This window comes from Mastacembelus armatus, chromosome 3 (assembly GCF_900324485.2).
Source record: "Mastacembelus armatus chromosome 3, fMasArm1.2, whole genome shotgun sequence".
NCBI classification, from domain to species: Eukaryota; Metazoa; Chordata; class Actinopteri; order Synbranchiformes; family Mastacembelidae; genus Mastacembelus; species Mastacembelus armatus.
Genome location: NC_046635.1, coordinates 9403966 through 9429659, shown reverse-complemented (window position 1 = coordinate 9429659; position 25694 = coordinate 9403966). Strand labels below are relative to the sequence as shown.

Here is a 25694-nt window from a genome sequence, read left to right as displayed (position 1 = left end):
AACAGAGAAGGCTGGTGGAGACTACACAGTGTGTTGACACTTCTGAACACTGAAAGGATGTCAGTGTTTAACAGCCGTTTCTGGACTTCAGCACGGCTTTGTTTGGCCATGATGGCATACATGATGTTATTGTGTGTTTCTTTGATTTTCTCTCTATGTTTGTGTCCAAACTGAACAAAAGAAGCCATCGGCTACAACAACGCAGAGTAACGTGATCTTCACTAAGGTTTAATTGTCACTGAGAACTCAACGCAGGCCTGAGAAAATCTCGGTCGTCTTCAGAAACCCTGAGCTTCTGTTCATCACATACACATCCACATATCTCTAAACAATGTTAGATGTACGTGATGGTATTCAGTCTTACTGAGTGAGGCTTAAGGAAGATTAAAGGGTATTACCAAGACCCTGTTATCAACCAGGCAGAGAACCAATCCACTGTATGTCAGTTGCTTTTTTTTTTTTTTTTTTAAATAATTACATCACTTTAAATGAAAGTGTTTGAGCACTACTGAAGTGCAATATCAACCAGGTCCTGCATTATGAGGCAATCTTAATGCCATATGATGCTACAAACCTTAATTATTTTAACATATGTGATGATCACATGTTGTAAAATCCTAAAGTGGTGTTTGAATCAAACTGACATACAGAACAGTTGGGATCAGGTGGTATTCTAGTGTGGGCATGCTAATAGGTTTCCTGGTCTCTGGACGAAATGTTCTGAATCTGCCGTCTGCAGTCAGCTCTGTGCACTGACACTGAGGGGAACTTGGAGGTAACAGGGACCTGACAGCAAATATTAACCCCCAAAGAAGTTAATCCAATAGAAATAGAAAATTGTGAAAACACAATAACTATGCAGCTTCTGTCTAAAGGTTTCAGTGTGGGTGTGTGGGTCTACTCAGTCTCCAGTATGGTATGGTATCTGGTAGACTTTAGTCCCAGTTTATTTCCAGTTAGGAATATGTCTGGAACCAGTCAGAGATGAGCCTGATGTCTCTGAGCCTAAATCATGTCCTTACAGCCAAATTCTCATCGCTCAAATGTTTAAATAGTAAACCTGTTTTTTTTTTTCCTTCAATGACAGAAATAGCAGATGAGGTTTAACAATGAGGTTGTGCATGTTCTTTGTTTTCAAAGCCTGATTTAGGGCCTTAACTATAACAGTTGAAGGCTTTAAAAAGCAAACCTGATACCGTGTAGTACACCTTGAAGCAGAGCAACCATTGCTAATTCTCTAAACTAAAACACATTCAATGTCCTTCTGGCAGGCAACAGAAGTGGGGCGCAGGCTATAACCTGTCAGCAGAGCAGATCACCCTGAAGTCGCCCAAATTACATCCAGTTTTACTCTGCGCTCCAAATCCAAGACATATGCATAATCCTGACTGTAGAGCACACATCTCATAATCGAGAGCGTCTCCTTGCAAATGTAGACATGGGGCCCTCTGTGCTCTAGCTGAGGGGTTGGACGGAGGGCGAGCCGTCAGGGCGTCTGCTGTGTTCCGGTGTTCTGGGAAAAGGACAGTGCACACAGCTGCGCTCAGGGGGTAAATGCAAAACAAACATGCCTCACACATGCTTCCCCCTCAGCTGTCATGGCTCTGCTTTCAAAGATTCACCCACACCCCCCCTCCCCAGTCACCCACCTCAGCACACACATACACATTGCACTGTGCCTCTCCCTTAGTTCACTTCCACAATGTCCACTAGCCAAAAGCTGCAGGGTCCAAAGCAGAGCCGCAGGCCAACCCAGGAAGGCTTTTTAATTAACACTGAGTCATGTGGAGGCTGTGGATTGCAGTATTGTGTGTCAGGACAGCCAGGACTGTCTGTCACCTGGTTGGGTTTAATGTCGACTGTTCCACCGCACAGTGCGCGCAGACTCAGGTTTACAAAATCCGTACTCACAGTTTTGAGTCTTTTCTTTTAAGCGTTGTTATTCCTGGATTGAAACATCGAGTGATGTTGTCCTCTGCAAAGAATGAGTCTTTCTCCCTTGAATTACTTCTCTTACAATCACATCTTGTTAACCTAAGATTAGCTTTACACAAAAAACATTCTTATGTTACCCACTTTGGTCATTTTCTAGTACTACTGAAGTCAAGTGATCAGTATAGGAGGAAATATATTATATATATGTGTGCTGTTGTGTGCATGTGCATTTTTGTGCATGCAAAATGGAGTTACGTGTCATAGAACCCTTGGAAATGTTACTAATCAGATGTTATTTTGTAAAGTAATTGGTCAAGTATTCTTGTGGCTCATTTTCTTCATTTGGTGGTTCATAGTAACATATTTCAAAAGTTGTGTTTCAATATTGTTTTTCTCTTGATACATAATTCTTTTAAGTTTCAAAAGGTTTTTTCAAGATTTTGTGGTTTTAAACTCTTTGGAATTGAGTGCAAAAATTTACTAATGCTTGTGTTGTTTTGTGTGTGATTAAAGTACAATAAGTTATTGAACTACAATTCAGTATTTGCCATTTGTTATCAAATAGATAGTAAAGGCATCACAAGGTTAAAGTAGTAAGACAGTATATAAAACAGACCTTTTTTTTTTCCCGAGCCAAGATGGTTGCTCCCTCTAACACCTCAGTACACCAAATATTATCACACAGAGCAGAGAGAAATCGCCACAACTATTCTCCTATTAGTGTTTAGAGATCATTCAAGTCATCCCCAGTTTCAAGAAAAGCCTTTCAAGTCATAAGCTAAAGACCCTGGTTGGCCACAACTTGTGAATAAATTGACTGCTGTTGTTAAAATAATCCAGGAATTTGCAGTTTCTTATTGCGTTGCAGGAGCCCTGCCAAAATATTGTGTCATCCCTGTAGTCACATTCTGAAATCCTCATAGATTTCACTTCCTTTGAAGGGACACGAGTGCTGAAATGAGATCGCAGAACCCACAGGAGTATCACACTAATTGAAGTTGACAAAAATACGAACTGCGCCCTTCTGAACTGCTGACATTGAACGGGGTGGATTAGGCAGCGAATATTAACAACAGGTGACAGACTGAAGGGAACAGTGGATCGGCCGTGTCAGGGACGGTCTGTTTTGGACGGTCACAGATTGTACTGGAATAAAAAAGGAAAATGTCTGAGTTCATCTTCTTCACACCTCAATTAAACACACACGAACACACATGGAAAAAAAATATTAAAACTGCAAGATGTATTGGTGTGACTTTTACTTCTGTATCATAAGGTCATATGTACAGATATATTATCTCAGTCATAAAATTACAATTTCACTGACCTAAGTTTAAAAAAAAAAAAAAAAAAAAAAAATATATATATATATATATATATATAATATGCGCTTAGTGTTATGGAGCCTGACAACTAGTAATGAAAAGGACAGAAACACCAATGCACACAACAGGTAAGTTGGGGAAAAAAAAACAAAACAAAAAACAACTTATGCATTTGCAACACTACATTACTCAAAATGTATGGAAAACAGATTACTATGTTTACACAGTGCTCATACACTTATACAACTCATGAAATGACTTGGATGCATCAATTAGCACCGCTACTTTTCTTACAAAAAAAAAATGTATATGAGGACAACCTTTGCCGAGACATCATAAAATTACTTTCCAAGATGTTCAAAGAACTCAGCATCATCATTTTTTTTTTTAAAATCAGCACTTACCCAATCTCAACAATAGATTTAAGGTGCAAGCTTAAACTGCAGAGTTTTTTTTTTTTTTTTTTAACAGCCCAATGACTGTGTAAAATGTTTATTTTATATGTGTTAACCACCATGCTGCGCTATCACATTCAAACAACCATTCAATAAAGTCTACATATATATATGTAACTGTAATATACTGTATATTGTAAAATAAACATGTATTACTTTGTATCTTAGAGTCTGGGTAAAAGCCTCTGGTCCATGGCAGCTTTCGAAAATAAAAATAAAAATAGAAAATCCTAATCATAAATTATCACTATTATACAGCATTGCTGTAAAATACAAATATATACACTGTATACACTCATTCCAGAGATTCCAGTGCGGAGCCCAAAGTTTCCAGCTCTAAAACAGTATCAGTGAGGGACCACACGCCTTAAATCAGTCAGCCTGTCAAACATCAGGGTGAGCGCCTCCAACAACAGCTCATGTAACATTAGTTTCTGCACTAGCATCGCTAAATATCTGAAAACATCCTTTACTTAGAGCTCGACAGACAAATCACTCCAATCACACTCAGATTTCAGTGTCCTCTGTTAAGACAGTAGCATGATGCCCTGTACAATTCTGCTTTTTACATTCAATTTAAAACTCAACATGAAAATCTCTTGAATTGAGAGGTGATAGGAGCATGCACCACTTTAGTCTCAATACTGACATCCTGATAGAACAGGTGACAAATCTTGTTCTCAGGCTAAGATGAGGTCCAAACATCTGTTACTGGCTGGTCAGAGGCTGCCGATGTTGGGGAAGCTTTTGAGCTTCTCTGGGAAGTCGTCTTTATAGAGCACAGGGTCTGCGCGGTGTTCCACCACTTTAAGAGGCATTGTACCAAAAACTGAAGCAAACTTGTTGATGCACTCAGATCTAGGGATGAAAGTACAACTTAATTATTTTAAAAATATGCGTTTATTTAGCAGCTTCTGATTAATAGCATTAGAATAATGATGTCCCTAAGCATGACGTCTTCTTTGTAATTACTCTTACATGTTCATCTTCTTTGAGTAAGTTTGTTGTTTTTATACATTTTGCATGTTTGGTCTGTTTACTGGCATGTAGAGGTGACTGATCACTGATCTTGTATCTTTTTTTTTTTTTTGTACAGAACCTGAATGTGTACAAAATATGCATGATAGGAATTAAATGAAATTTACTACTGAAATACTACACAATGTCAAGAGAGAAATATACATGCATGCAAAAATGGTTACACAAAGAGAGAAATATGAACAAGCGGACCAGCAGATTTCCAGCAGTTCATTCATATGCACACACACAAATTAAAAAACAAAACAGATTGAGTAACTAAAGTTTTAAGCCGCTCATTTCATCTGAGATTTCCCATAACAAAGTGCCATACTGTACCTCTCCACCATGTGTGTCTGATCCAGGGACAGTCCATCAATGGCAGTACACTCAGGGCACTTGAACTTTTTCCTGGGGGTCACCTAAACAAAAACAGAGCAGTCACACCACTAATGTCAGTTCACTTTAACTTGTTGTTAAACATCAGTAGCGCAGACAGAAGCTAATAAACTGTCCATTCTGATTAAATAAGTCTGTGATATCCCACAGAGGGGGAAATGTCTGAATTCTCATCAGCGGAGTTGAAGATGTTCAGCCTTCCTTTGTCTAACTTCCATCACATCCACACCCCAACACATGCCTGCAGTCAACAATCTGGACTCTACAAATGCATGTGTGTGTAGAAAAAAAAAAGAGGAGCGAGATACTAAGACAGACGAGGTGGGGTGAAGTGTTTTCTGAAGGAGCCTGTTTGAGATATACTTGGAGCAGGAGTGCAGAGACGTGCGCAGCTTGTGATTTTATCACAGGGTGTGCGTGAGCCCTGGTCGAGCTTAGGAAAACATACTCAGAGGGGGAGTGCCAATGAGTGACACCCAGATAAGGGAGGTTAAGGCCAGACTTTAGCATGGGCCCCTGCACCTGGGCACAGTCCGTGTCATGCGAGGGGGGAGAGGCAATGAAGTTGAAGGGTGCGAGTTGATCAGACCCAGAGATGCTAGTCAACTCTGTCAGGCCTCAGCCTCCCCCTGCAACCTTAAGACAGCCAGGTCACTATGAATGTACCTTGATGGGGGCTTTGCCTGTGATGTTGGCCACCAGAAAATTCATGGCAATATCTTCACAGTTCATGTGAGCATCCACCCAGTTCTTGATGTCTCCTGGCATCTTGTATGTGTACAAATAGTTGAAGTACTGGAATGAAAAGAGATTCAAAACAACATATGATTACCCAGCGTCATATAGATATACTGCTGACTTATTAGGTAAACTAATACAGAGATAGTTTGACTATGTTGAATTGACTGCACTCGAATTTGCTTTGAACTGACAGTGACTGTGTGAGCTGTTAAGTAGAGCTGAGATAACCTCGCTGTACCTATGACACCCTGCATGTCAATCACTGTAATCCTTTTGACTGAAATTCTAAGTAACCAAGACAGAGGTCTACAGGATACCCCATAATGTTTTCTGCAAAGGTAATTTTTATTTAATTCCTAGATATACTGGACCATTTCTTTTGAAAACTGCTTGTGTACATCATTAAGCAAATCAGCTAGGGCTGGGCACAGACTAGATGATTTTAAAATCGCACACACTAGAGGATTCAACTAGACTGGGAGACCACACACTAGCCAACTGTAGTATGGTGATTCCACAGACATTTGATTTCACAAACACTTGCAGGATCAAACGTGACGTCGTGACGCACGCCTTTTCATTGTCGGCCTTATTGCATTAACGTTATTTCATCCACAATTCGTTAAAAAGACACGTGTTGTTGGCATAATTCAACTAGCCTGTCTGCAATGCGCCTTTTGGTGCTGGTTTTGTTTTGATTTGCTATGAGATGTTTGTGAGATGTTAAGGTACTCGACAACCGGTTGGTGACGTTTTTCAGGCTGCTCTCTCTCATTGGCTATTGGGGGCACTCCGTTGGAGCTTCAACCCCCAACCAGAAATCGTACATATTGAACATGTTTGATATTTACGACCGAGGCTCCGACCCGATGAGGAGCAGTAAAATAATCATGTTGACACCACACACCTGATGATTCAGATAATCGGGTCGCGGCAAACCTGGGATCGGGCCATGCACCCACGACCACTGTTTTAAAATCGTCTAGTGTGTGCCGAGCCTAACATCCATTAGTAGCTCTATGAAAAACGTGTGAAAGAGGCAGAGGAAAAGCTCCAACAGCCAAAACAACTTAATTTTAGCCAGACTTTCACAGGTCACCTTGTGGTAGAAAGCAGCACCAGTTAGAACCATGGAGACTTCGTTGGTCCACTCTGACTCATACTTCCACTTCCCCATTTCATGGTCCCAGAGATGCAGCCGTCCAGGGTAGCCCACCAGCCTGTCGGGGAACTCCCTCCATACCTGGAGTAGGACCGAAACAAACAGGTAGACATTTTCAGGTGAACTATTGAGAATTGGTGGATTACTCTATTAAAAAAAAAATATATAGATTAGGGTATATTTCAAAGAAAATTGAAAGGAATTAAAAATTTTGTCTCAAGTTTCAAGTTTTTTTTGCTCTCAGCCAGAAACCTTTTCAGATAGAAGTAGTGTTATAATTGGCTGAAAATGTTAAAAGCTCGTCTGATCCTTGTACTGCAAAGCAACAGGCACTGTGACAGACAGCACCTCAATCCTGCCTGTAATTCCATATAATTATCCTTAAACTGAGCACAATTTTATTAAATGGATTCAGGTGAGTGTGCTGGGTAAATGGGGCCAGGCAGGTATGTGGGCATGGAACACATCAGCTCTAGACCTGTCATCATTCTTCACACATCAAACACATATACATACAGCTGCCAGTCAAATCCCAAACTAGTGGAGAATGAGACTTTAATTTCATTCAATGACTTTAAACTGTCGGATCAACTTGAAATGGTTTCTCCTCACCTCGTAGCCAAACTGCAGCTCGTCAGATGTCAGCATGATGATGTCATCATCTATTGCTAGTACAGCCTCTGTCTCGATCTCGTCGTAGGGGAAGAAGCGGTTACTCAACTTATTCTCTTTGGTTCGCACAACTTTGAGAGGAACACCGATTTTTGGCCATAAAGACTCTGCCAAAAAGGAAAACACAGTAACAGAAATCCCATTTTTAGTTTTACACACATTTACACAAACACATTACAACATATTCAGCTACTTCACAGATTTGACAGAAAATTATCTGAAAACAACAATCAGTCAAATAAAATAAGTCTATCATTAAAACAATTTCTCTCGCAAAAATGATAGACTGTAAAGACTTGCTGTTGTGTTTTAGTTTGGTCCCTTTCAGATTTTGGACCAACAATACAAATACAAAATAAGCTATTATTTTGATTATGTATTATTTATTAAGTATTTTCTAAAACAATCATTCAATCAGAGAAAATTATTTTTTGCTGCCACCCTACATAAATACCATATGTGCTACTATAGTACACTTTGTTCGTACATGTTTATGCGTTGAACAAAATGATCAGTGTCTGAAGATGTGTGAGGAGTTATGATGTCATTTACCACGGACAGAGATATTTGAAGTGTGTCCTGGCAGTGGAAAACAGAGCTCTGGGAGTTTAAATTCACTCACTGACTCCTATCGCTATGCTAACCTCAATCATGTGCAACCAACCACAGTACCATTCTTCACGAGGCAGATCAACAAAGTGTTTTTTCAGGGGAGTATTTCAAAGATCTTGGGCAGTGTCCATGGCACGGACTATGGCACAGACAGATCACACAAAATGTGTCCCCTCATTAATGGGGTAACAGGGGCCTGGCAGCATATAAGAAGAGCTCTTGGTCCTCCGAACCATGTCTGTGGTCTCCTGTCAAAAGCTATTGTCAGGAAAACTGCTATGTTAAACACCCAGAATTTCTTCTTTCACTACTGTCAGCCCTTCACTTATTTCCAAGGTTGGAGATGGACAGTAGGCGTGAGGGAATTATAAGCTATTTTCTGAATTTAGAGCTTTATCCCCACCTTGGCATGGGTCAGCAAGCACACAATCATTAACTCTTCAGCAAGTTCTTAAACTGTATTGAAGAACCAACAAAACTAAATGTTCTCCAGAATACGCAATAGATTTTATGCCTCCATTTATTACAGCAGCATGGTAGTTAATCTGCGTTGTTGTGTAGTTACAAGCAATATAACAAAGGCAGATACACTTAAAGTAAGTCAAGAGTTTTTCATTTAAGTCTGTCTGAAAACATGGTCAGATTCTTGGTCATCATTTCCCCAAAAAAAAAAAAAAAAAAAAAAAAAACCCAAAAAACATGTGGGAGCGTGTAAACCCAACAGATTACGGACTGGTGTGAATGGGGAAGAAATCTGCCTTCATCTTGGTCTGAGCCCCATGAATCTGACCTGTCAATGGCCCCTTGTTACCATAATTCTAATGGGACTCAAAACTCCAGCCAGGCGCCGCTGATGCCTCTAATGAAAAGGCAACTCACAGCCACAAGGGAGCACTTCAAAGTCATTTCACTACTTCATTACAGTTGCCAGCTCTTACAGCAGCAGGAACGCTTTCACTCCTGCTCAGTCTTCATCCAAGTTAAACCATCAGTAGGATAAGGCACGGTTAACTGATCTATACTTCATTGCCATACTAAGGAAAATAATTAGAGTGCAAGGTGCAATAAATAACAACTAATAATAGCCTACTATGACACATAGCTCAGGGAATACAACTGAAGAAGTCTTCAACCACAAACTATCAGAAATGAATTTAAAAAAACAAAAAAAAAAACAAACGTAATAATAAAAACAGAGTATTACAGGTCAGTCAGGACTGAGATTGAACTGGCTGCTTCTTTTTACTGGTGCAAATACATAAGTGTACTCTTTATGCGCCGCTGTCTGAGGTGCTGAGAACTGATTAAAGAACATCACAACTGTCTTGCAATCAATTGCTATTCTTGTTTGTTTGAGAGTAACATTCTACCAAACTGCTCCACATGTCTGTCAGCTTCTGCTTACTTTCTGTGAAACAGAAAGAACCTTGGCGCTAGTACTCCACATGTCATGACAACATTTAATTCTGGATAGATGAGACTTGGCTGCTCTTGCCATTATCACTCATCTGCTGCATATCGCAGGACTCACTTTGGACTGCAAAAACCACCACATTATAGAGAAGGATAGTAAAACTAGACCTAATGAATATACTACATCATTTTAGTAATGTTATTAGTTTAATTACTCTTGAATGTATATAGCAGTAACCTATTTTATGTTCGTGAAGATGGACTACATATTAGATACAACTCTCATTATAACAACAGTTTAACAGCACTGCAAACCATAGCCTCAAATAATAATGTTCCTCAAGCAAGGATTTATTGCAGGGCTGCTATATTTGACTATCTATTTATTAGAGTGTCTATATGGCTTTATTTTTTTGTATGATTTTCTGTTATACTCACCCTCTGGAGGACTCTTGTTCTGGTTATTCCACACCACCAAAAGCTTAGCCAAGCTAGGCACCTTGGAGATTTCTGTGATGACCCGGAAAAGACTCTCAACACGATCATACGTCAGCACCACTGCTGTGAACCCAGGTGCCCTTGGTGGGATAAGTGGCAAGAACAGAGGGCTGTTCACACTGGACCACTTCTACACAAGACAGGAACAAAGAAAAACATGAGCCGTCTGGGCCGCAAACATCTTTTTTTGTCCTTTTTCATTACTATAGAAAGCTACTGTAGAGCCTCATGTCTTCTATGTCAACCACATATGTCATGTTTTCCATGATTTAACACACTAACAGTGCTTCACTGGACAGTGAGGTCATCTGCTGTAATTTCCAGATGATGGTTTTTATTATAAAGCAAAAATCATCCAATAAAGTCTCTCAGGAGCTAACAGAGGCAGAGCACGCAGCCCCAAAAGCTTCCAGTCAAAATGTCAAGTAAACCAAGTTCAGAAGGACATGAAAGAACAGGAAGGAGTTAGCAAATGAGACAGGTTGCCTACTCTCTTGCATCTACTGCTCCTGTGATGTTATTACAAGGGGCGAAAGTCTTCTGGGGCAGAGAGGAGGAAATGGGGCAGTGGGAAACATCGAAAGAGAGAGGTTTGCCAGGTATTGTATAGTGGCTGTCTACTGTCATTGTGGAACTTGGGTTTTCTTTCATTGCTCGCCTGTGAAATGGCCTGTAAACCCTGGGAGCTTCGCCTATTCCAGCATAGATCAAATGACACCATTAAAGGAAGGAAGCTACAGGAGAGTGCTCTTGATGATAAGTGTGTACGAAATACTAAACTTTAAAAGTAATTTGAATTAGAGTGACACCAAAGCAGGACATAACTAGTTTTAGTCAACATCCAAACAATACATTTTTTGTTATCTTCAAGTTAAATCACAAGACAAACCATATATCTCATTTACAAGCATGTGCTTATACAACACTAGCAAATATAGAAGCGGCAGGGTTCATTCTTGATAAACTTCATCAAAGGCACTAAAAAAGTTCCATCCTGGGTACAGTGAAAAGTCTTAGAAGGGTAAAGAGAGCATATCTAACACAATAAATCTGTGGGTGTCTTGAAGTCCATATAAACCCTGTTTCTCCTCTGGTCCCAGGAGGTTACAACATCAACACAAGTCTGTCAACAGAGACACAGCCACTCCTTTTACACAACATCAGTCACTCCTCCACCTATAAAAATTCACTTTACTGGTAAGTGGAAACTTCCTTGTGGTCGTTCTCACTTTGTCATACAAAAAAGGGGAAATAATTAAATTAACCCACATACACAACACAGATGCATTAAAACTGAATAAAAGAAGCAGGCACCATTTAAGTCATTTGGCGAACAGAACAAATTAGATGAGAAGAAAGTCGCAGCTCAGTATGTCACAAACAGATCTGAGGGAGTTCATGTTTTTTTTTTTTAAATTCAAATATGCCATATTTATTTGATTATCTGAAGTGAGTGGTTCTTCATTATTCTTAGACATGTGAACACCCTCAAAGGTATGTACATTAGGAGCCTGAAGACCTGCCAAGCATTAAAGAAACCTTTATCTGTCTGTATTACCTGCTTATCTACAGAAGCATTCCTACTGAAACACAATTTTTTACACTTTTACATTCAACTTTAACAGCACATTTAGCAGTATACTCATGCAGAGGCACCATAGTGCTAGATCTTATCTAATCTTTAAATATATATTCCTAAATAATGCAAGCAAAAAAGCTGCAACACTAAGTACAATTCATTAGCTTTAGGACAGTGGCATATACAGTATATATTTTATTATTCTAGTTTCACTAAAGTCGCCTAGATTTGAAAAAAAAAAATGCTGAGCTTGTACTGCTGACTTTTCAGTTTTCAAAATGTTTTAAATCTATTTGAGCTGTTGACACCCACAGTAGATGAGCAGTCTAGTACTCACAGCCTTGCTTCACCCTTGCAGTACATGGTTAATCAGATGTAAATGTAAACATCTTCAAAATAAAGTAAAACGTTAGCATTTCAGTCTCAGTAGTTCATTTCATATAATAATACGACTAAGACTTCTATATGCTTGGTCACCATAAAAAGTCTCAAATTCCGGTAAATATGGGTTTGAGCTTGAGATGCCTAAATTCATATAATTCATAAATTGTACAAGTATGCCCACTACCTACAAATCTAAAACAAAAAGCAGCTTGTCCCTTATTCTGAACCCCCCCGCCCCCAAAAGGCACAAGCAATCCTGGGAAATGTGTTTTCAATTACGAGCCTAAAGACTACAAGAGGAGAGGGGGAAAATGTCTGCCTGATTTATGTAGTGCTCTGTGCACGTTCTTCTCACCATCCATTCACTGAATCCATTGTGAAAACACTAGCCAAAGGTCTGCACCCTGACACAATTAACCTAAGAGCCTGGACAAACCTTGCGACCAGAGTGATGCTGAGACTGGGCTGGGGGTTAGATGTTAAGGCAAAACATTTTGACATAAGTGGGCAATATCAAGTGTAACTGCTGATTAGCATGCTAGCTGCTCAGAGGAAAACAGGCAACCATGGTCAAGCATGAGCAGCTGTTTCACTGTAAACCTATCAATCCCGAATGACTGTACAGTTCTATACAGAACTGAAATGCCAAAAGTCAGAAAACACCACTCGGAGCACTTCATGTTTATACCAATGCAACCTGATTGCAAATGCCACCTCTTTAATCTTAGAATTTCAGTGGTTTGACTTATACTTGGATACTTCTAGACATGTGACAGAGGCGCAAATGCACACATGCTCACATGCCTGTACCCCGTTGACTGAAGATGGAGGAGACACTAGATCAGACTGGGCTGATTAACAACTCCTGAGAGATGGTTGCACAGCCAAGCTGTCTGCAGCCATGAACTCCCACAACCACAGGGATGCTAAACACACACACACCATTCTTCACATCCAGCATACTCACTACAAACACAATGAGTCAGACATGCAGGAACTTATTTTTCACCACAATGAAGGCATCCTCCTAGTGCAGAACTGCTGACACAAACTGGCTGCCTCAGAGTTAGCTGGGTGTATACCAGACTGTGAAGTGCTGCATGTGTGGTGCTTCAGAAAGAAGGAAGGCATTTACTGTCACTTTGCCACAGGGCTTTGATTTACAAGGCACAGGAGAGTGGGGAAACTTATGTGGCACTGTGAGCGTCTGTATGAGCTTCACTGTGGTCGGGTCTCATTCAGATTTCTACGATGAGAAACTTCAACGAATACAACCAGCACAGTATAGTAAAGCTGACAGACTTTATAGATTATGTAACTGTGCGTTAGAGGAGAACAGCCTTTTAGGTGTAGATATGGCTAAATAACACATACTTCTAAAAGACAAAAATGGAGGGTCGGGACACAATAAGACTAATAATAATAATAATACAATATTGCTTCAAAGTTACAAAGTCATGCAAACTGCATGGCAACATCAAGTCTACACAGTTACATACCACCACTGGTGGATTGTTCCACTGCTCATATGTGCGTGCAGCGTATGGGTAGATGCGATCATTGATGATCTGGAGCGTTGTCAGCCCAATAGCCTTCATGGAGCTGAAGTAGGCCTCCCAGAACCAGCGTGCCTACAGACAAAACACAGCGGCTTAAAAGGTACCCACACAAACACAAAACATGCTTAGAGGAACAATATTTCATTTCACTTTTGACAAAATCTATATTAAACAAACATACACTTTTTCAACTCATCTTTCAGAGACATTCACCTTACAGATGTAGACAGAGAGATGCAGAAATGGATATTTGCATAAACTGATGAAAAACAAAAACATATGTAACAAAGAAAATCTTGCCATTATCAAAACATGCTGCATACAGATGTAGGAAAATCCCTGCTAATGCTTCCAAAATAAGTTACAACAATGGAAACGTCAGTGAACAACTATCACAAAGGAATAGTTCTGTTTAAGGTGTGTACTGCAAACACACCTTATGTGGGGCTGAAATTAAGTAGTAATTACAATTCACTGTTGGTGCTGTATTGCTGCTTATAAAATAGTTTTGGTTTTTACTCTCATTTCATCCTGTGCTATATTACATGACAGAAGATAACACTGGTGTGAAGTCATAACTGTAAAATCCAAATTTTCCCCCAGGTTCTTGTCTTGCCTTTAAAGACAGTTTTGCAGCCCTCTTGAGCCTCTTGCCCTTCAGTAATTCTTCTTCACAGCCCCTCAGAAATATTCTTTGACTGTGCCTGTTTCACTTCAACAGATCTCTGATGTGAAAAGCATTAATGATAAGTGAACTCTTAACTCATACTTTAATGTTATGGCATTGGCTGCTAAAAAACATCATCTCCATCAGCTTTGATTCTCTCCTCGCATGACAGTGTTGTCAGGTACAAGATACGTGACAAAAATACCTGTGCAGTGAACTTTATTCAGATGGTTTGCTGAAGCTCAAATTGTGTTAAGGTTAAGATGCAGAAAATGAGAGGTTTAAAGGGAAATTGATGAAACAAACCTGAAAATAGGGTACATGAACTGACTGTATATTTATATCAGATACTTTAAAATATGACATTAGTGCCTCCTTGCCTCCTGCTGGCCCTACTCTATAAAGAAACTTCAACAAACAGTTCTCAGGCGAGAGAACTCCATAAGAACTAATGAAGCTTTAAACGGGCACTGTGCCGCACTGACCTGACTCTGCCACACCAGCTCCTCAATGACCCACAGTTGTGGAGTAGAAGAAGTGATTGTAAGTGTTTGTGTGTAGAGCAGTGAGCTATATAAATATCTTGTTCTCCATTTGGAAAGCACCAATGTGTATTATTGGCTAATGTGTGAGCTCTCAGTTAAACAAAGACTAAATCATCCATGTCTGTGCATGTGTCGTAGCACTGGAGATGTACAACAACACAAAAACAAAGCATGTATTTTTACACAAGGGGTGAAGAGAATCCAAAAAGACTTTCTAATCTCAGGGGGAAATCCTAACGGCCCATAAATCAGCCAGTGATGAAAGTTTCTTTTCCGACCGGGAGGAGGCAGAAAGAAAACTGTGCTGGCCCAAGGGTCCATTCCACCACCCTCCACCCTCTCCTAGCGCCTGCAGGAATTTTTATGAGCAGGGAAGAAGAGACAGCATTGCAAGACTGGAAGGGGAAACCTTTACTCCATTGTCCGATTGCAGCATCTAGCCTATAGCCTACGTTTTGTTCCTGTTCTACCGATGAAAAAAAAAAAAGCTGTATAAAAATAGAGGAACACTGACTTACTCAGTCTATGAGATTAACAATATATATATTTCACCAATTAAAGATTCCAGATTTATTTTTTTGTAAACTGTACCCATAAGCCTATTGCAACTATTGAGAAATACCCTAAGAGAGTAAGGGTCAAGTTATATTCCTGTAAGTCAAACAGCCATCCAATATAATGCCTATACCCTCATTTCCTTCTAGTTTAGAAAGAGCCTCTGCATAAATTACAGTTCTCTGTGTTCTCTTCACTTTGTTCAACTCAGTGGATGTGCCTGACAGATGATTCAACCTATCGGCCAAAACTGGCAGCCAGTGAGCTGTAGACAGAACAAGTCAATCATTAGATTCTTGACATAATCAAAAACAGCAGTGACACCAACTCTGTTTCAAGCATCCAAGCTGCTCAATGGGAACATTGTTTTGCTCAGTATATATTAGCGCCATACTTTTGTAACTGATCAAAATATCTCCCCCAACACACATGCATGAGTGTGTTAATAATAATTTACTGGTCCCACAGGTGTATATCAGTCCTTATTAAAATTTCTACAATAAACCTGTAACGATTTGTGTCTGGAGCACCAAAATTAAAGGCTGTTAAGGACCTGTTATTACAGATTTGAGTGATAGAAAAGCCACTGCCATCACACTGGCTGACGGTTCTGTGTAAGGGGAATACATGTAAATAGAAGACTGGAACAAAGTTAGAAGGATGGTAGGCTCAGCGGATTAAAAGGAAAAAGCTGTCAGGTTAAACCTTAAAGCTAAACTAATAGCAGAGGAAAAGATGAGGAATAACCTAAATTCCATCTCGGGCCAGGAATCCCTCCACTCCACATGTCTACAGTACAACAGAACTGATTTGGCAGTGCTAATATAGTAGTAAAGGTTTAAGGTGCATGTGTTTTATTTCGAGGGTATGACTCAAACGAGGCTAATGGGAGTCAGTACACACACAGTTGTCTTGAGCACAGTTAACAAATTACAGCTGTTTGTTATGTGGCCTTTTAAAATATAGCCAAATGGTTGTTTTTGCTATTGAGGCTGTTACTAAGACTTGTCCCTTTAGTTAACCAAATGTTCTGTTCCTGCAGGGTGAGCTAAAACTGCAGTGCCATGGTCAAGAAAAAAAGACCACATAAACATGTTATTTACACAGGCACAGTGAAAGCAAAGGTTGCTGAGCCCTCTACTGGCTGAACTAATGAAATACATCAGTTAAACCATTACAAAAAAGTAACATGAGCTTGTAAAGAGAAAGTGGATAAGTACCATCTCTAAATTTATGCAGGTGACATTACAACAGTGACGTTGTATGACCCTTTACATCACTACATATAGTGAATCTTGGTAGAGATGGCTGTATTGCAGATTTAACATTACCCATAAAGTGTGTTTTTAAATGTGATTTCTTCATGAAATATGAAGTATTATATGAAGCCAGACAAGTACAGTAGGATGCAGGAAATTTGTTTTACTAGTGTTTTTAAACTGTAATGATAAATACAATATTGTGTCTAAAAAAACATGTGGATACAAATTGTAATCACCAATGTGACAAGGATAACACATTGTGAAGAGGTGGATTTAAAGTGTGACCTGTTCGCAACAGAACAAAAATAAATTACATACTGTACTGTAACCATAATTTTAATTTATATTCACAGCAAAAGTACTTCTGCAAATAAATTTCTCAGAAAAGACAAGAGACCACCACCCAACCTCCACCTCAGAAACAAGTTATGTTTTTGAGATTGACTAGTGTAATCCAACCCCAAGCTTCTCTTGAGCCCTTGGCCTAAAATGTCTGTTTGGCCAGTGTAATTGGTAAATGGACTGGAGTTGATACAAGGGAATGAGGAGCAGCTGAACTGGTGCACTTCTCTCATGGTTGCCTTGAATTTGTTTATTGCGGCTCAATACAGATATCAGAATGGAAAGAGAGAATGAGCTGTAATTACTGCATTTCACTTGAGTTTATATTGTAATAGTTGAGGCTTCTGAGAGCTTCTTCAAATCTAAATTGAGCAAAGGAATAAATTCAAACTTACAAAACTTGAAGGCGGTATCCGAATGTCTGTCTTTTGCACATCACATAAAATTTGTTTTGGCTTCTACAGACCTGATTGGTTGTTATGGTACAGACACATTTTGGATACATTTGGATACATTTTGTCAATGTCAGTTCTCAAACTCAAGCTAAGCCACTTTAAATGAGTTTTGCTTAGAAATGTTTTGTGACAATTACCTGTCTCTGCATTTCTTCAACTTGTCTGTGAGGAATACTTTTTAAGATGGTGTACATCTCAGAGAGCTTCTCCTCTGGAATAACCACAGATGCCCTGTACAAAAACAGAGCAATTAGTGAAGTGAAAATGGCAGACAGTCAAACCTTGTATTTGTTTTTCAACTGTTCAGTGACTCAGGCAGACCTTTTCCAGTCAAGTACTTCAGAGAATGGCAGAATGTAGGAGTCAGCAAGGATGACGGGGACACAGCCAGCCTGCAGCACATCACTGAGTGCAGCCTGACCCAAACGGGCTCCCCGCAAAACCACACAGAATGAAGACTCCTGTAGGTACACATTGACAGCAAACTAGCTAAAACTGACTCTACTGGCCCTTTTCATTGCTAGAAACCTCTTCAAGAACCAAAGACCTTATCAGGAATTTGAATTACATTATGATTGCAACAGTCTAGTTTCCAATTTTGGTTATTGCATTATAATTTCTATCATCTGAAACGTTCCTGTTCCCAAGTAAGCACACTTTATAGAAAGCCCAAGAACTACCTGGTTCCAGGAACTGCAGTGCTTGTTATTGCTAAATGGTAAAAACCTCATATGCCCATGTACTAGCTGCTCAATATGACTTTGGGGTATCAACTTTTCTAACAGACTGGATTTTTGTGCCAAATGTAGTAGTTGTGCACTGATTAAGCTTGATAATCCTTGTGTTTATAGAGTTTTTAATGTAGTTGTGCTTCCTACCTGCAGGATCTGTGGGTAGTCATACACCTGCCCCTTGTAGCAACGTTTTCGTGCAGAGGCAGCACCCTGGGAGAGGTTGCTACACTTGTCCAGGAGGAGCAGTGCTTCTCCATTTTCTTCCTTCAAGCGCTCAAGTTCAGCACGGTACTCTCGATGGATGGCGGTTTGAGAAGACAGAATAAAGTAGTGACGCGGCCTGGGAAAATTAATGCACGATCTGCAACTGGTTATCAAGTCATACTTTACATAATGGACCACAAATTCCTTAGTTTGTAAAACCACAATTACTTTTGAAGAAGTTCTAAATATCACATTTCATTACATTCCATGTCCTGAAGAAGTGGTAAATGGCAAAATTAGGTTATTCAAACAAGCTAATGAGAGTTACTGTGTGATATGTACTCACCCAGGCTGTCTCTCTGGCAGTTCAACATCTGCAGAAAGGGGGCTGTAAACTGGTATACTGACATCATAACCTTGTCTGTAAGTCCATGTAGAAAAACCGCCTCCAGCCAGCAGCGCTCTGAAACAAAGGGGCTTTGACTGTAACAACACTTTAACACACTGAGGAGCAAGAGAAAAATTCTGATAATTAATTAGTTTGCTTCCTGTGGGCACCAATAATGTTTATGTGGGACATAGAGTGGCTTGAAACAAAGCTTAGTTCCTGGACTGATTGGTCTAATTTTTTGGAAGAGTTTAATAAAAGGTAAATAACTGCTGAATCACTGTTTAACTGTCTTTTTTTGAGGGTCACGTCAACAGCAGACCATTTTTGAAGTAATGTCTCTGTAGTGTCCAAACATAGGCTTATGCTAAACTGTTCATACATCCAATATCTATACTGGTATCTTTCCTTTACAGGGTACCCAGGAGCAGGAGCCAATCCCAGCTGACACTGGGAGTGAGGCAGGGTACACCCCAGACAGACCACCAGTCTATCACAGGACTGACACGTCGAGATAGAGAAACACTCACTTTCATACCTATGGGCAATTTAGAGTCACCAATTAACCTAATCCATGAGGGCACAGGGAAAACAGGGCTAAAACCCATATCCTTCATGCTGTGAGGTGACAACGGTAACACTGTCCATTGTAAACTGTGCTTATTTGAATTTACTATGTCAGTATGTTCACCAGTTTGATATAAAAACTGCTGGAGTGAGGAATGGCTGCCCAGATTCTATGATGTGTTCTACTGTGTATAATTTTGTTTCCTGGGTCCCAATTACATACACTAAATAAGCAAAGAATGACTGGAAAAGTACCTTTCTTTATATAGTCCACTGCATGATAATACATATTTTGGAATCTGTTCTTCTCTCAGGCAAGGTGGATATATAATGGAAACACAGTCAGTCACACACACCTGGTTCTGATGAGACTCCATGGCAAATGGACTACAGCTGGATGAGCCCAGGAAATTCCTTAAAGCTAAAGATAGTGTTCACTGCCTCAAGGCAGCATGGTCATAAACCCAAGCTCTCCTATCTTCCACCATTATTCTAGCCTGCAGGACATCACAAGACATATGGGTTCCTTGCTGGTAAATACAGTCAGATTCGAAAGGACTAAGGACTCATGAAAATATTGTATCTTCTAACTGCTTGTAAATATTTTCCATCTTTATCAAATGATTTGCCCTAACATGTTAAAATTGACTGCAAAAATGCTATCAGTGATGGGATGATCCGTTATTGCATGCAAACTAATTTCATCTTAAAACACAATTTAAAATGACAATATTATTAATTGGAAGAAAGCAGTCATCCAACACCAAATGGACCTGTGTGAAATCCATTGATCTAGCAAACCTTATTAGGCCTCTCTTTCTCTTCTATGGGGGTCAGTGTTCATCACTTTACTATTAGAAAGAAAGTGGCCAAAAAACGTCATCCACGGGAAAGTGGCAAGCCAAAAACCACTGGTAAACCAGAAGAATATTAAGGCTTGTCTGAGTTTTGTCAAAGCACACCCAAAATTTTTGGGACAATATTCTATAGACAAATGAGTCAAAAGTAGATCTGTTTAGACGACAGGGGTCTTGCTACATCTGGCGGAAACAAAACAGAGCATTCCACAGTAAGAACATCATACCTCCGCTCAAGCATGGTTAGTGTGTGGATGCTTTGTTGCCTCATGGCATGGGTAACTTTCCTTAATTGAGAAAAACATGAATTCTGCTCTTTACCAGGAAATTCTGAGGAACAATGTCCGATCATAAGCCTGTGATTTGAAGCTCAAGCACAGCTATGTTATGACAATAACACAAAGCATTTAGACCGAGTCCAACCTCTCATCTCCAACATCTGAAAGAGTCTGGCTGCAGTTGTTGCTGCTAAAGGTAGTAAAGGGTTTGCTTTTTTTTTTTTTTAAATAATTTTTAAATTGTAGATGCCTGAACTCACCGTAGTAGTACATCAGTTGGTAACACTTTTTTAGTAATTAAATTTATGCACCAATGACAGGGTCCTCAACCTTTAAGAGTTTTTTTTTCTGCACCTTTTTTCTGTTAATTGTGCAAAAAGCCGAAAAAAAAACACAAGAAACATTACGGTACACGTACAACATAATAAACATAAATGTGACCCAATGTGTGTAATTTTAGATTTAACAATGATTCAGACCATAATGCACCCACTCTTCAGTACTAAGATGACTTTAAAGATGCACTGTAACTACCTGTCTCGGGGAACATCCAAGGCAGTATTGTAGTCTGGAGGGCCTCCAGGTAACATGTTGAAAAGCAGGTGATTCATCCCTTTGTCCCATCTACCAAAACATATACAAGATTAATGCTGGAGCAATGTTTTAAGTAACAACATCCTGAGCTGATCCTAAGAATTGGTACCAAGGGCCATTTGGGTAAGACAAGGCCATTTAACTGTCGTAGCCCATTTTGATACATAAAGGGAATTCACAGTGCTTTGCAAGCGGTGCGGTGCAAGAAAGAAACCATCACAGAAATAGCATGAAATGTGCATTTTAAATAAAATTCAATTAGATGTAAAATAATAAAAGATAAACCATAAAAAAGTACAAGAGTTTAATAAGATAATTATAATGCCAATATCAACAAGTTTAAACAAATTATTTTTATTTCATAAATTGCATGATAAATTTATCAGTATTTATAGAATAAGTAAAAGTAGCATATTATTTAAAGAGGTAGACAAACAGTGTTTAGTTTAAATATGGCTACAACTGGAGCAAACCTAAGTTCAGCAGTAAAATCCATTTCATCATCAGTATTAGGGCCTTAGCACTGATAACAACATGAGATCAAATTAAGCAAGCAAATAAAAGTGACAATGCAGTAAATCTCTACTAAATGATTAAAAGTGATTAACAGATTTTTTTTTTTTAATACTGGGTCTGGTGTAATAGTTTACCTGGGTAGCATTGCTAGGGCCTGGGCAGTCTCTCTGACACGCAGGGAGTTCTGATTGAGCACATCAATAGACGGGATAAAAAGACAAGCCCTGGTGACATCATCTGTGTAGAAGTCACTGTCTGAGATGGCACTAAGCAAGTCATTGTATTCCCGAGACAGCCCAATGCTGCTGATGGGAACCCCCAGTTCATCCACAAACCTCTGCAGAGGGTAGATGTAGACCTACGAAAGAGTTTCAACAATAGGTGACCACTCCAACAAGCAACACTGCTAAATATAAAAAGTCCAGTAAAAAGATTGAGTAATCTCAGTGATGTGAGATCTGTTGTGGGTGGCAGTTACCTTGATTCTGTTTTTAGGATTGTAGCCACATCTGTACACATCGAAACATGTGTGCATGCGACAGCTGAGATCACCTCTCTCAGGAATGGGGCTGGAGACAGGCAGGCGGATGAGAGGTGCATCGTGGACACTGCGTTTATCAAGTGTCCAGTCGGCTGTAGATTCGATGGAGTGAGGCCAGAACTGAAACATGCCGGTGGCAATTAACCCGAGCAGCACCACGGAGAATAGAGTGATGTAGTAAATGCGGTGTTTGGTTTTCATCCGCGGGATAAGGGCAGGGCCCCGAGAGCTGTACTTCCCGGAGGCACACATGCCTGACCCGTCTCTGTCCAACCTGGCACTGCAAAAATAAAACATTTGATCATCGACTGCTTCGTGCAACAAGCTGCAGTGGTTAGCAGTTACAATGGCTCTGGTCATAACAGCAAATACCCTGTGGGTTCAGTTTCTCGTGTGAACAGCCTAACGTTACCTGAGTCAGGTTCAAATACACTGACTGCCTCACACAGCGGAGCCAACAGCGACTTTAAATTTACTTTTAATCTTAACAAGGAAGCTGACACAGTTTAGCTAACATCGTCGTTAGCTAGCTAAAGCAGCTATGTAAACATCCGCCCCATTAACGTAAGATGCTATTATTCAGCGGCATTAAACCATTTACAAAGATAACATATTTCTACAGTTACAGGTATATGTTTTACTCACCGAGACCTTTAACCGAACGAGGCTGAAACACTAAGATTTATTTCATGACACCGTTTGGAAAACGGGCTCCACTCACAAACACAGCGCTAACCTAGCCTAACCTAACCTAGCCTGAAGCTAATACGGAAGTACGCTTCTGAAGTCCTTCTTCCTTGCTGTTTGTATTTTCTGACACAGGAAGAAGAAACACTTTGCTTCCCCCAGGTGGACGTACAGCTACACGAACACGTTTTTAATAGACGAAGATAGCGTTAGTCTGGCTTTTATAGGGCTACCATTGTTTTACTAATTCGCAATGCGAGAAAGGACTTCATTTCTTTAGTCCAGATTGTCCATATCATGATGTTGGTGAACTATGTAAACACCAGAGGAGATAACAATGGAAATGAATCCAGTAATTCTTGTTTCTATCCCATCTATATGGCAAAATCTGTATGTTACTCCAAAATTTACTGGTGTAGTTTATATTCCTTTGATTAATCAAAAACAGAGATTGTTGCTGGGCATTAATCCCAGATTCACAAATAGTCTACTGTTGGTCTATAGGAGAAATTAATATTGGTCTACAAACAAAATAATAAAAAAAAACAACAAACAAAATGCACACATTGTGTTGTGAGTTATGGGTTTCTACATGCTTATTATGCACATGTAATTAGCATTGAAGGCTTTTCTATGCATGGTTAGCTCATGGATAACTTCTCAATTCTACATTAAGAAACAAGTCTCCCATCTCACATCTATGCTGTCTCAGCTAAGCCATGACACCCCCATAAGGCTCAACAGTAGATTCTGATCTCCATCAGACCTTCTGTACACTCATAGTGGACCTACCCCCACTCTTAAATATAGCTTGGAACAACTCATGCCATCTATGCTGAAAATTTAAAATGTCAGCAGTTTTAAAACTGATGACACATTCTTTCCATCAGGTCTAAAACACAAAGTTTTAGTTTCTTTTTGCTAAATGTCCTCCTACTGTAAGAACAATCCTGCATGTATCTAGTGTATTTGGCATCATTGCATTTATACTATTGTCATACCCAAATCAGTATACTCAAACTCATGACAATAGTCATAATTCATAATAATGCTTTCCACAACTATGAATTAAGATACATATAAACCTATCAAATCCAGAAAACTGTGGATATTCTGCTAATACTTTAAATAAAGAACCATCAAAATGGTGACAACAATATACCATGAGCACATGCTGAAAGAGAAATACCAGATATTCATAGTTATTTTCATAGTCTGTAGTTTATTCCATTACAGGCAGGGCAGTGAAGGAAGGGGGGGGGGGGGCGACTACTAAATACATTCTCATTGTGGGGCAGGAAAGGAAGGGAAGCAAACCAGGTAAACATGGACAAGACAAAGTTGAATTATTCCTTTTCAATATAGACCAATTTGTAAATCTGCCAATAATTTGAATAAATAACTTTCAGATGATTTTTTTTCTATATGTCAATACTGAAATATTTTTATATAGTCATTATCTCCTTATTATTACCTATATAACATCGTTTCCTACATGACTCAATTGATAGTATTTTTTTTAGACATCTGCATAAATAATTATATATTAAAGATGGTGCTGTACACATCATGGTGGAAAGTATTACAGTATTTACTTTCAGCAGTGTTTAGTGTATGACTGGTTGCAAGCAAAGCTACTGAATGTAGGCAACTGCTGACCATTGTATCTTGTGAGAGCCTACTTGGACTGGCAACATGCTCTGAGTAGTGTCAGACCATAAACCTGCTGGAACTGTCTGCTGTGAGTAACCACAGCAAATCTGATTCCAAACAGAGAGAGTGTGCAGATCACTGTGGTGACTCCAGGCTCGGCGGTGGCACTGTACCAAAGGTCACTGTGAGCAGGCTGTCATTTTGCAGTGTGTCTCATCACGTTGAAGCGTTCGTAAAAAGAGCATATTGTGACTATGCCATGGAAGAATGTCAACTACTTCTTCACCAGGACAGAAAAAAAAAGCTGAGCTATATAATTCCTTAAATTTTGGAAAGCCTAAACACTTCCCCACACTTTCCCAAAAACTGAGATAAAAACCACTGACATCAAACCAATCTGTCGCAAGAGCAATAAGGATAATAATACCATCAAATATAGCAATAAAAGTGATAACAACATTAAGGATAATAAATAATGCAAACGGTAAGCCACCTGTTACCCCCAGAGTGATATGGAAGATTGTATGCCACATACAGTATTTAGAACCGGCATACTTAATGTTCGAGCCCATTTATTAATTCAGTCCAACCTCAAAGACGTTTGAGATGAACCAGATTAAAGGGAAGCAAACACCTTGATGTCCAAGATGACTGTGAGCACCTTGTGAACAAGAGAAATTATATCCCCGGTCACTTTAACCACACAGAGTTTGTTCCTGTCTGGTGACCCAGGACCACTGGTGACTATGTAATAAGTCTCTCAAAGGTTTAACTATATGATAACTTTTGGAAATGCTTAGAGCTTATTCACTGTGACTTCATGACAAGACTTGTTATATATCAGCCATGCTACTCTGAAATGCATAAGCATGCAGACCCTGACCTGGGCACTTTGCTAAGAGGTCTCCAAAGAGAAAGATATACTAGTTACAAGACTAGGATAACTATTAAAAAGTATTATTGTTCAAACCCAAGGTACAGAGGTTGTGTTGACAAAATGAAAATTATGGCAGTGTTTTAAGGTCAGGATGACATCTTTTCTATGGTGTTGCTCTGTAACAGTCTATATGGGAACCAACAGTATGGCTAGCGAAATAA

The 25694-nt window shown here is 39.5% G+C and overlaps 1 protein-coding gene across 1 annotated transcript; it reads right to left on the bottom strand.

Moving 5' to 3' along the window:
- Nucleotides 1-3708: 3708 nt before the first annotated feature.
- On the bottom strand, nt 3709-23040 carry ext2 (exostosin glycosyltransferase 2). Its single transcript, XM_026320265.1, has 15 exons — nt 22902-23040; nt 22194-22536; nt 21850-22073; nt 21140-21229; nt 18862-18978; nt 18456-18651; nt 17899-18038; nt 17715-17808; nt 13692-13823; nt 10170-10359; nt 7647-7813; nt 6972-7115; nt 5798-5926; nt 5072-5154; nt 3709-4573 (listed from the first exon to the last, which is right to left on the bottom strand). The coding sequence occupies exons 2-15, from the start codon at nt 22506-22508 to the stop codon at nt 4435-4437; spliced, it is 2160 nt and encodes a 719-aa protein (XP_026176050.1). The 5' UTR covers nt 22509-22536; nt 22902-23040; the 3' UTR covers nt 3709-4434.
- Between the last annotated feature and the right edge of the window lie 2654 nt (nt 23041-25694).

Excerpts from the sequence above, each read along its gene's own strand:
- ext2 (XM_026320265.1), bottom strand. The coding sequence starts at position 22,508 with ATGTGTGCCTCCGGGAAGTACAGCTCTCGGGGCCCTGCCCTTATCCCG. Across the intron at positions 18,979-21,139 it reads TTGGATGTTCCCCGAGACAG|AGCGCTGCTGGCTGGAGGCG; the intron begins GTAGTTACAGTG and ends CCTTTGTTTCAG. Across the intron at positions 5,927-6,971 it reads GTGCTGCTTTCTACCACAAG|TACTTCAACTATTTGTACAC; the intron begins GTGACCTGTGAA and ends TTTTCATTCCAG.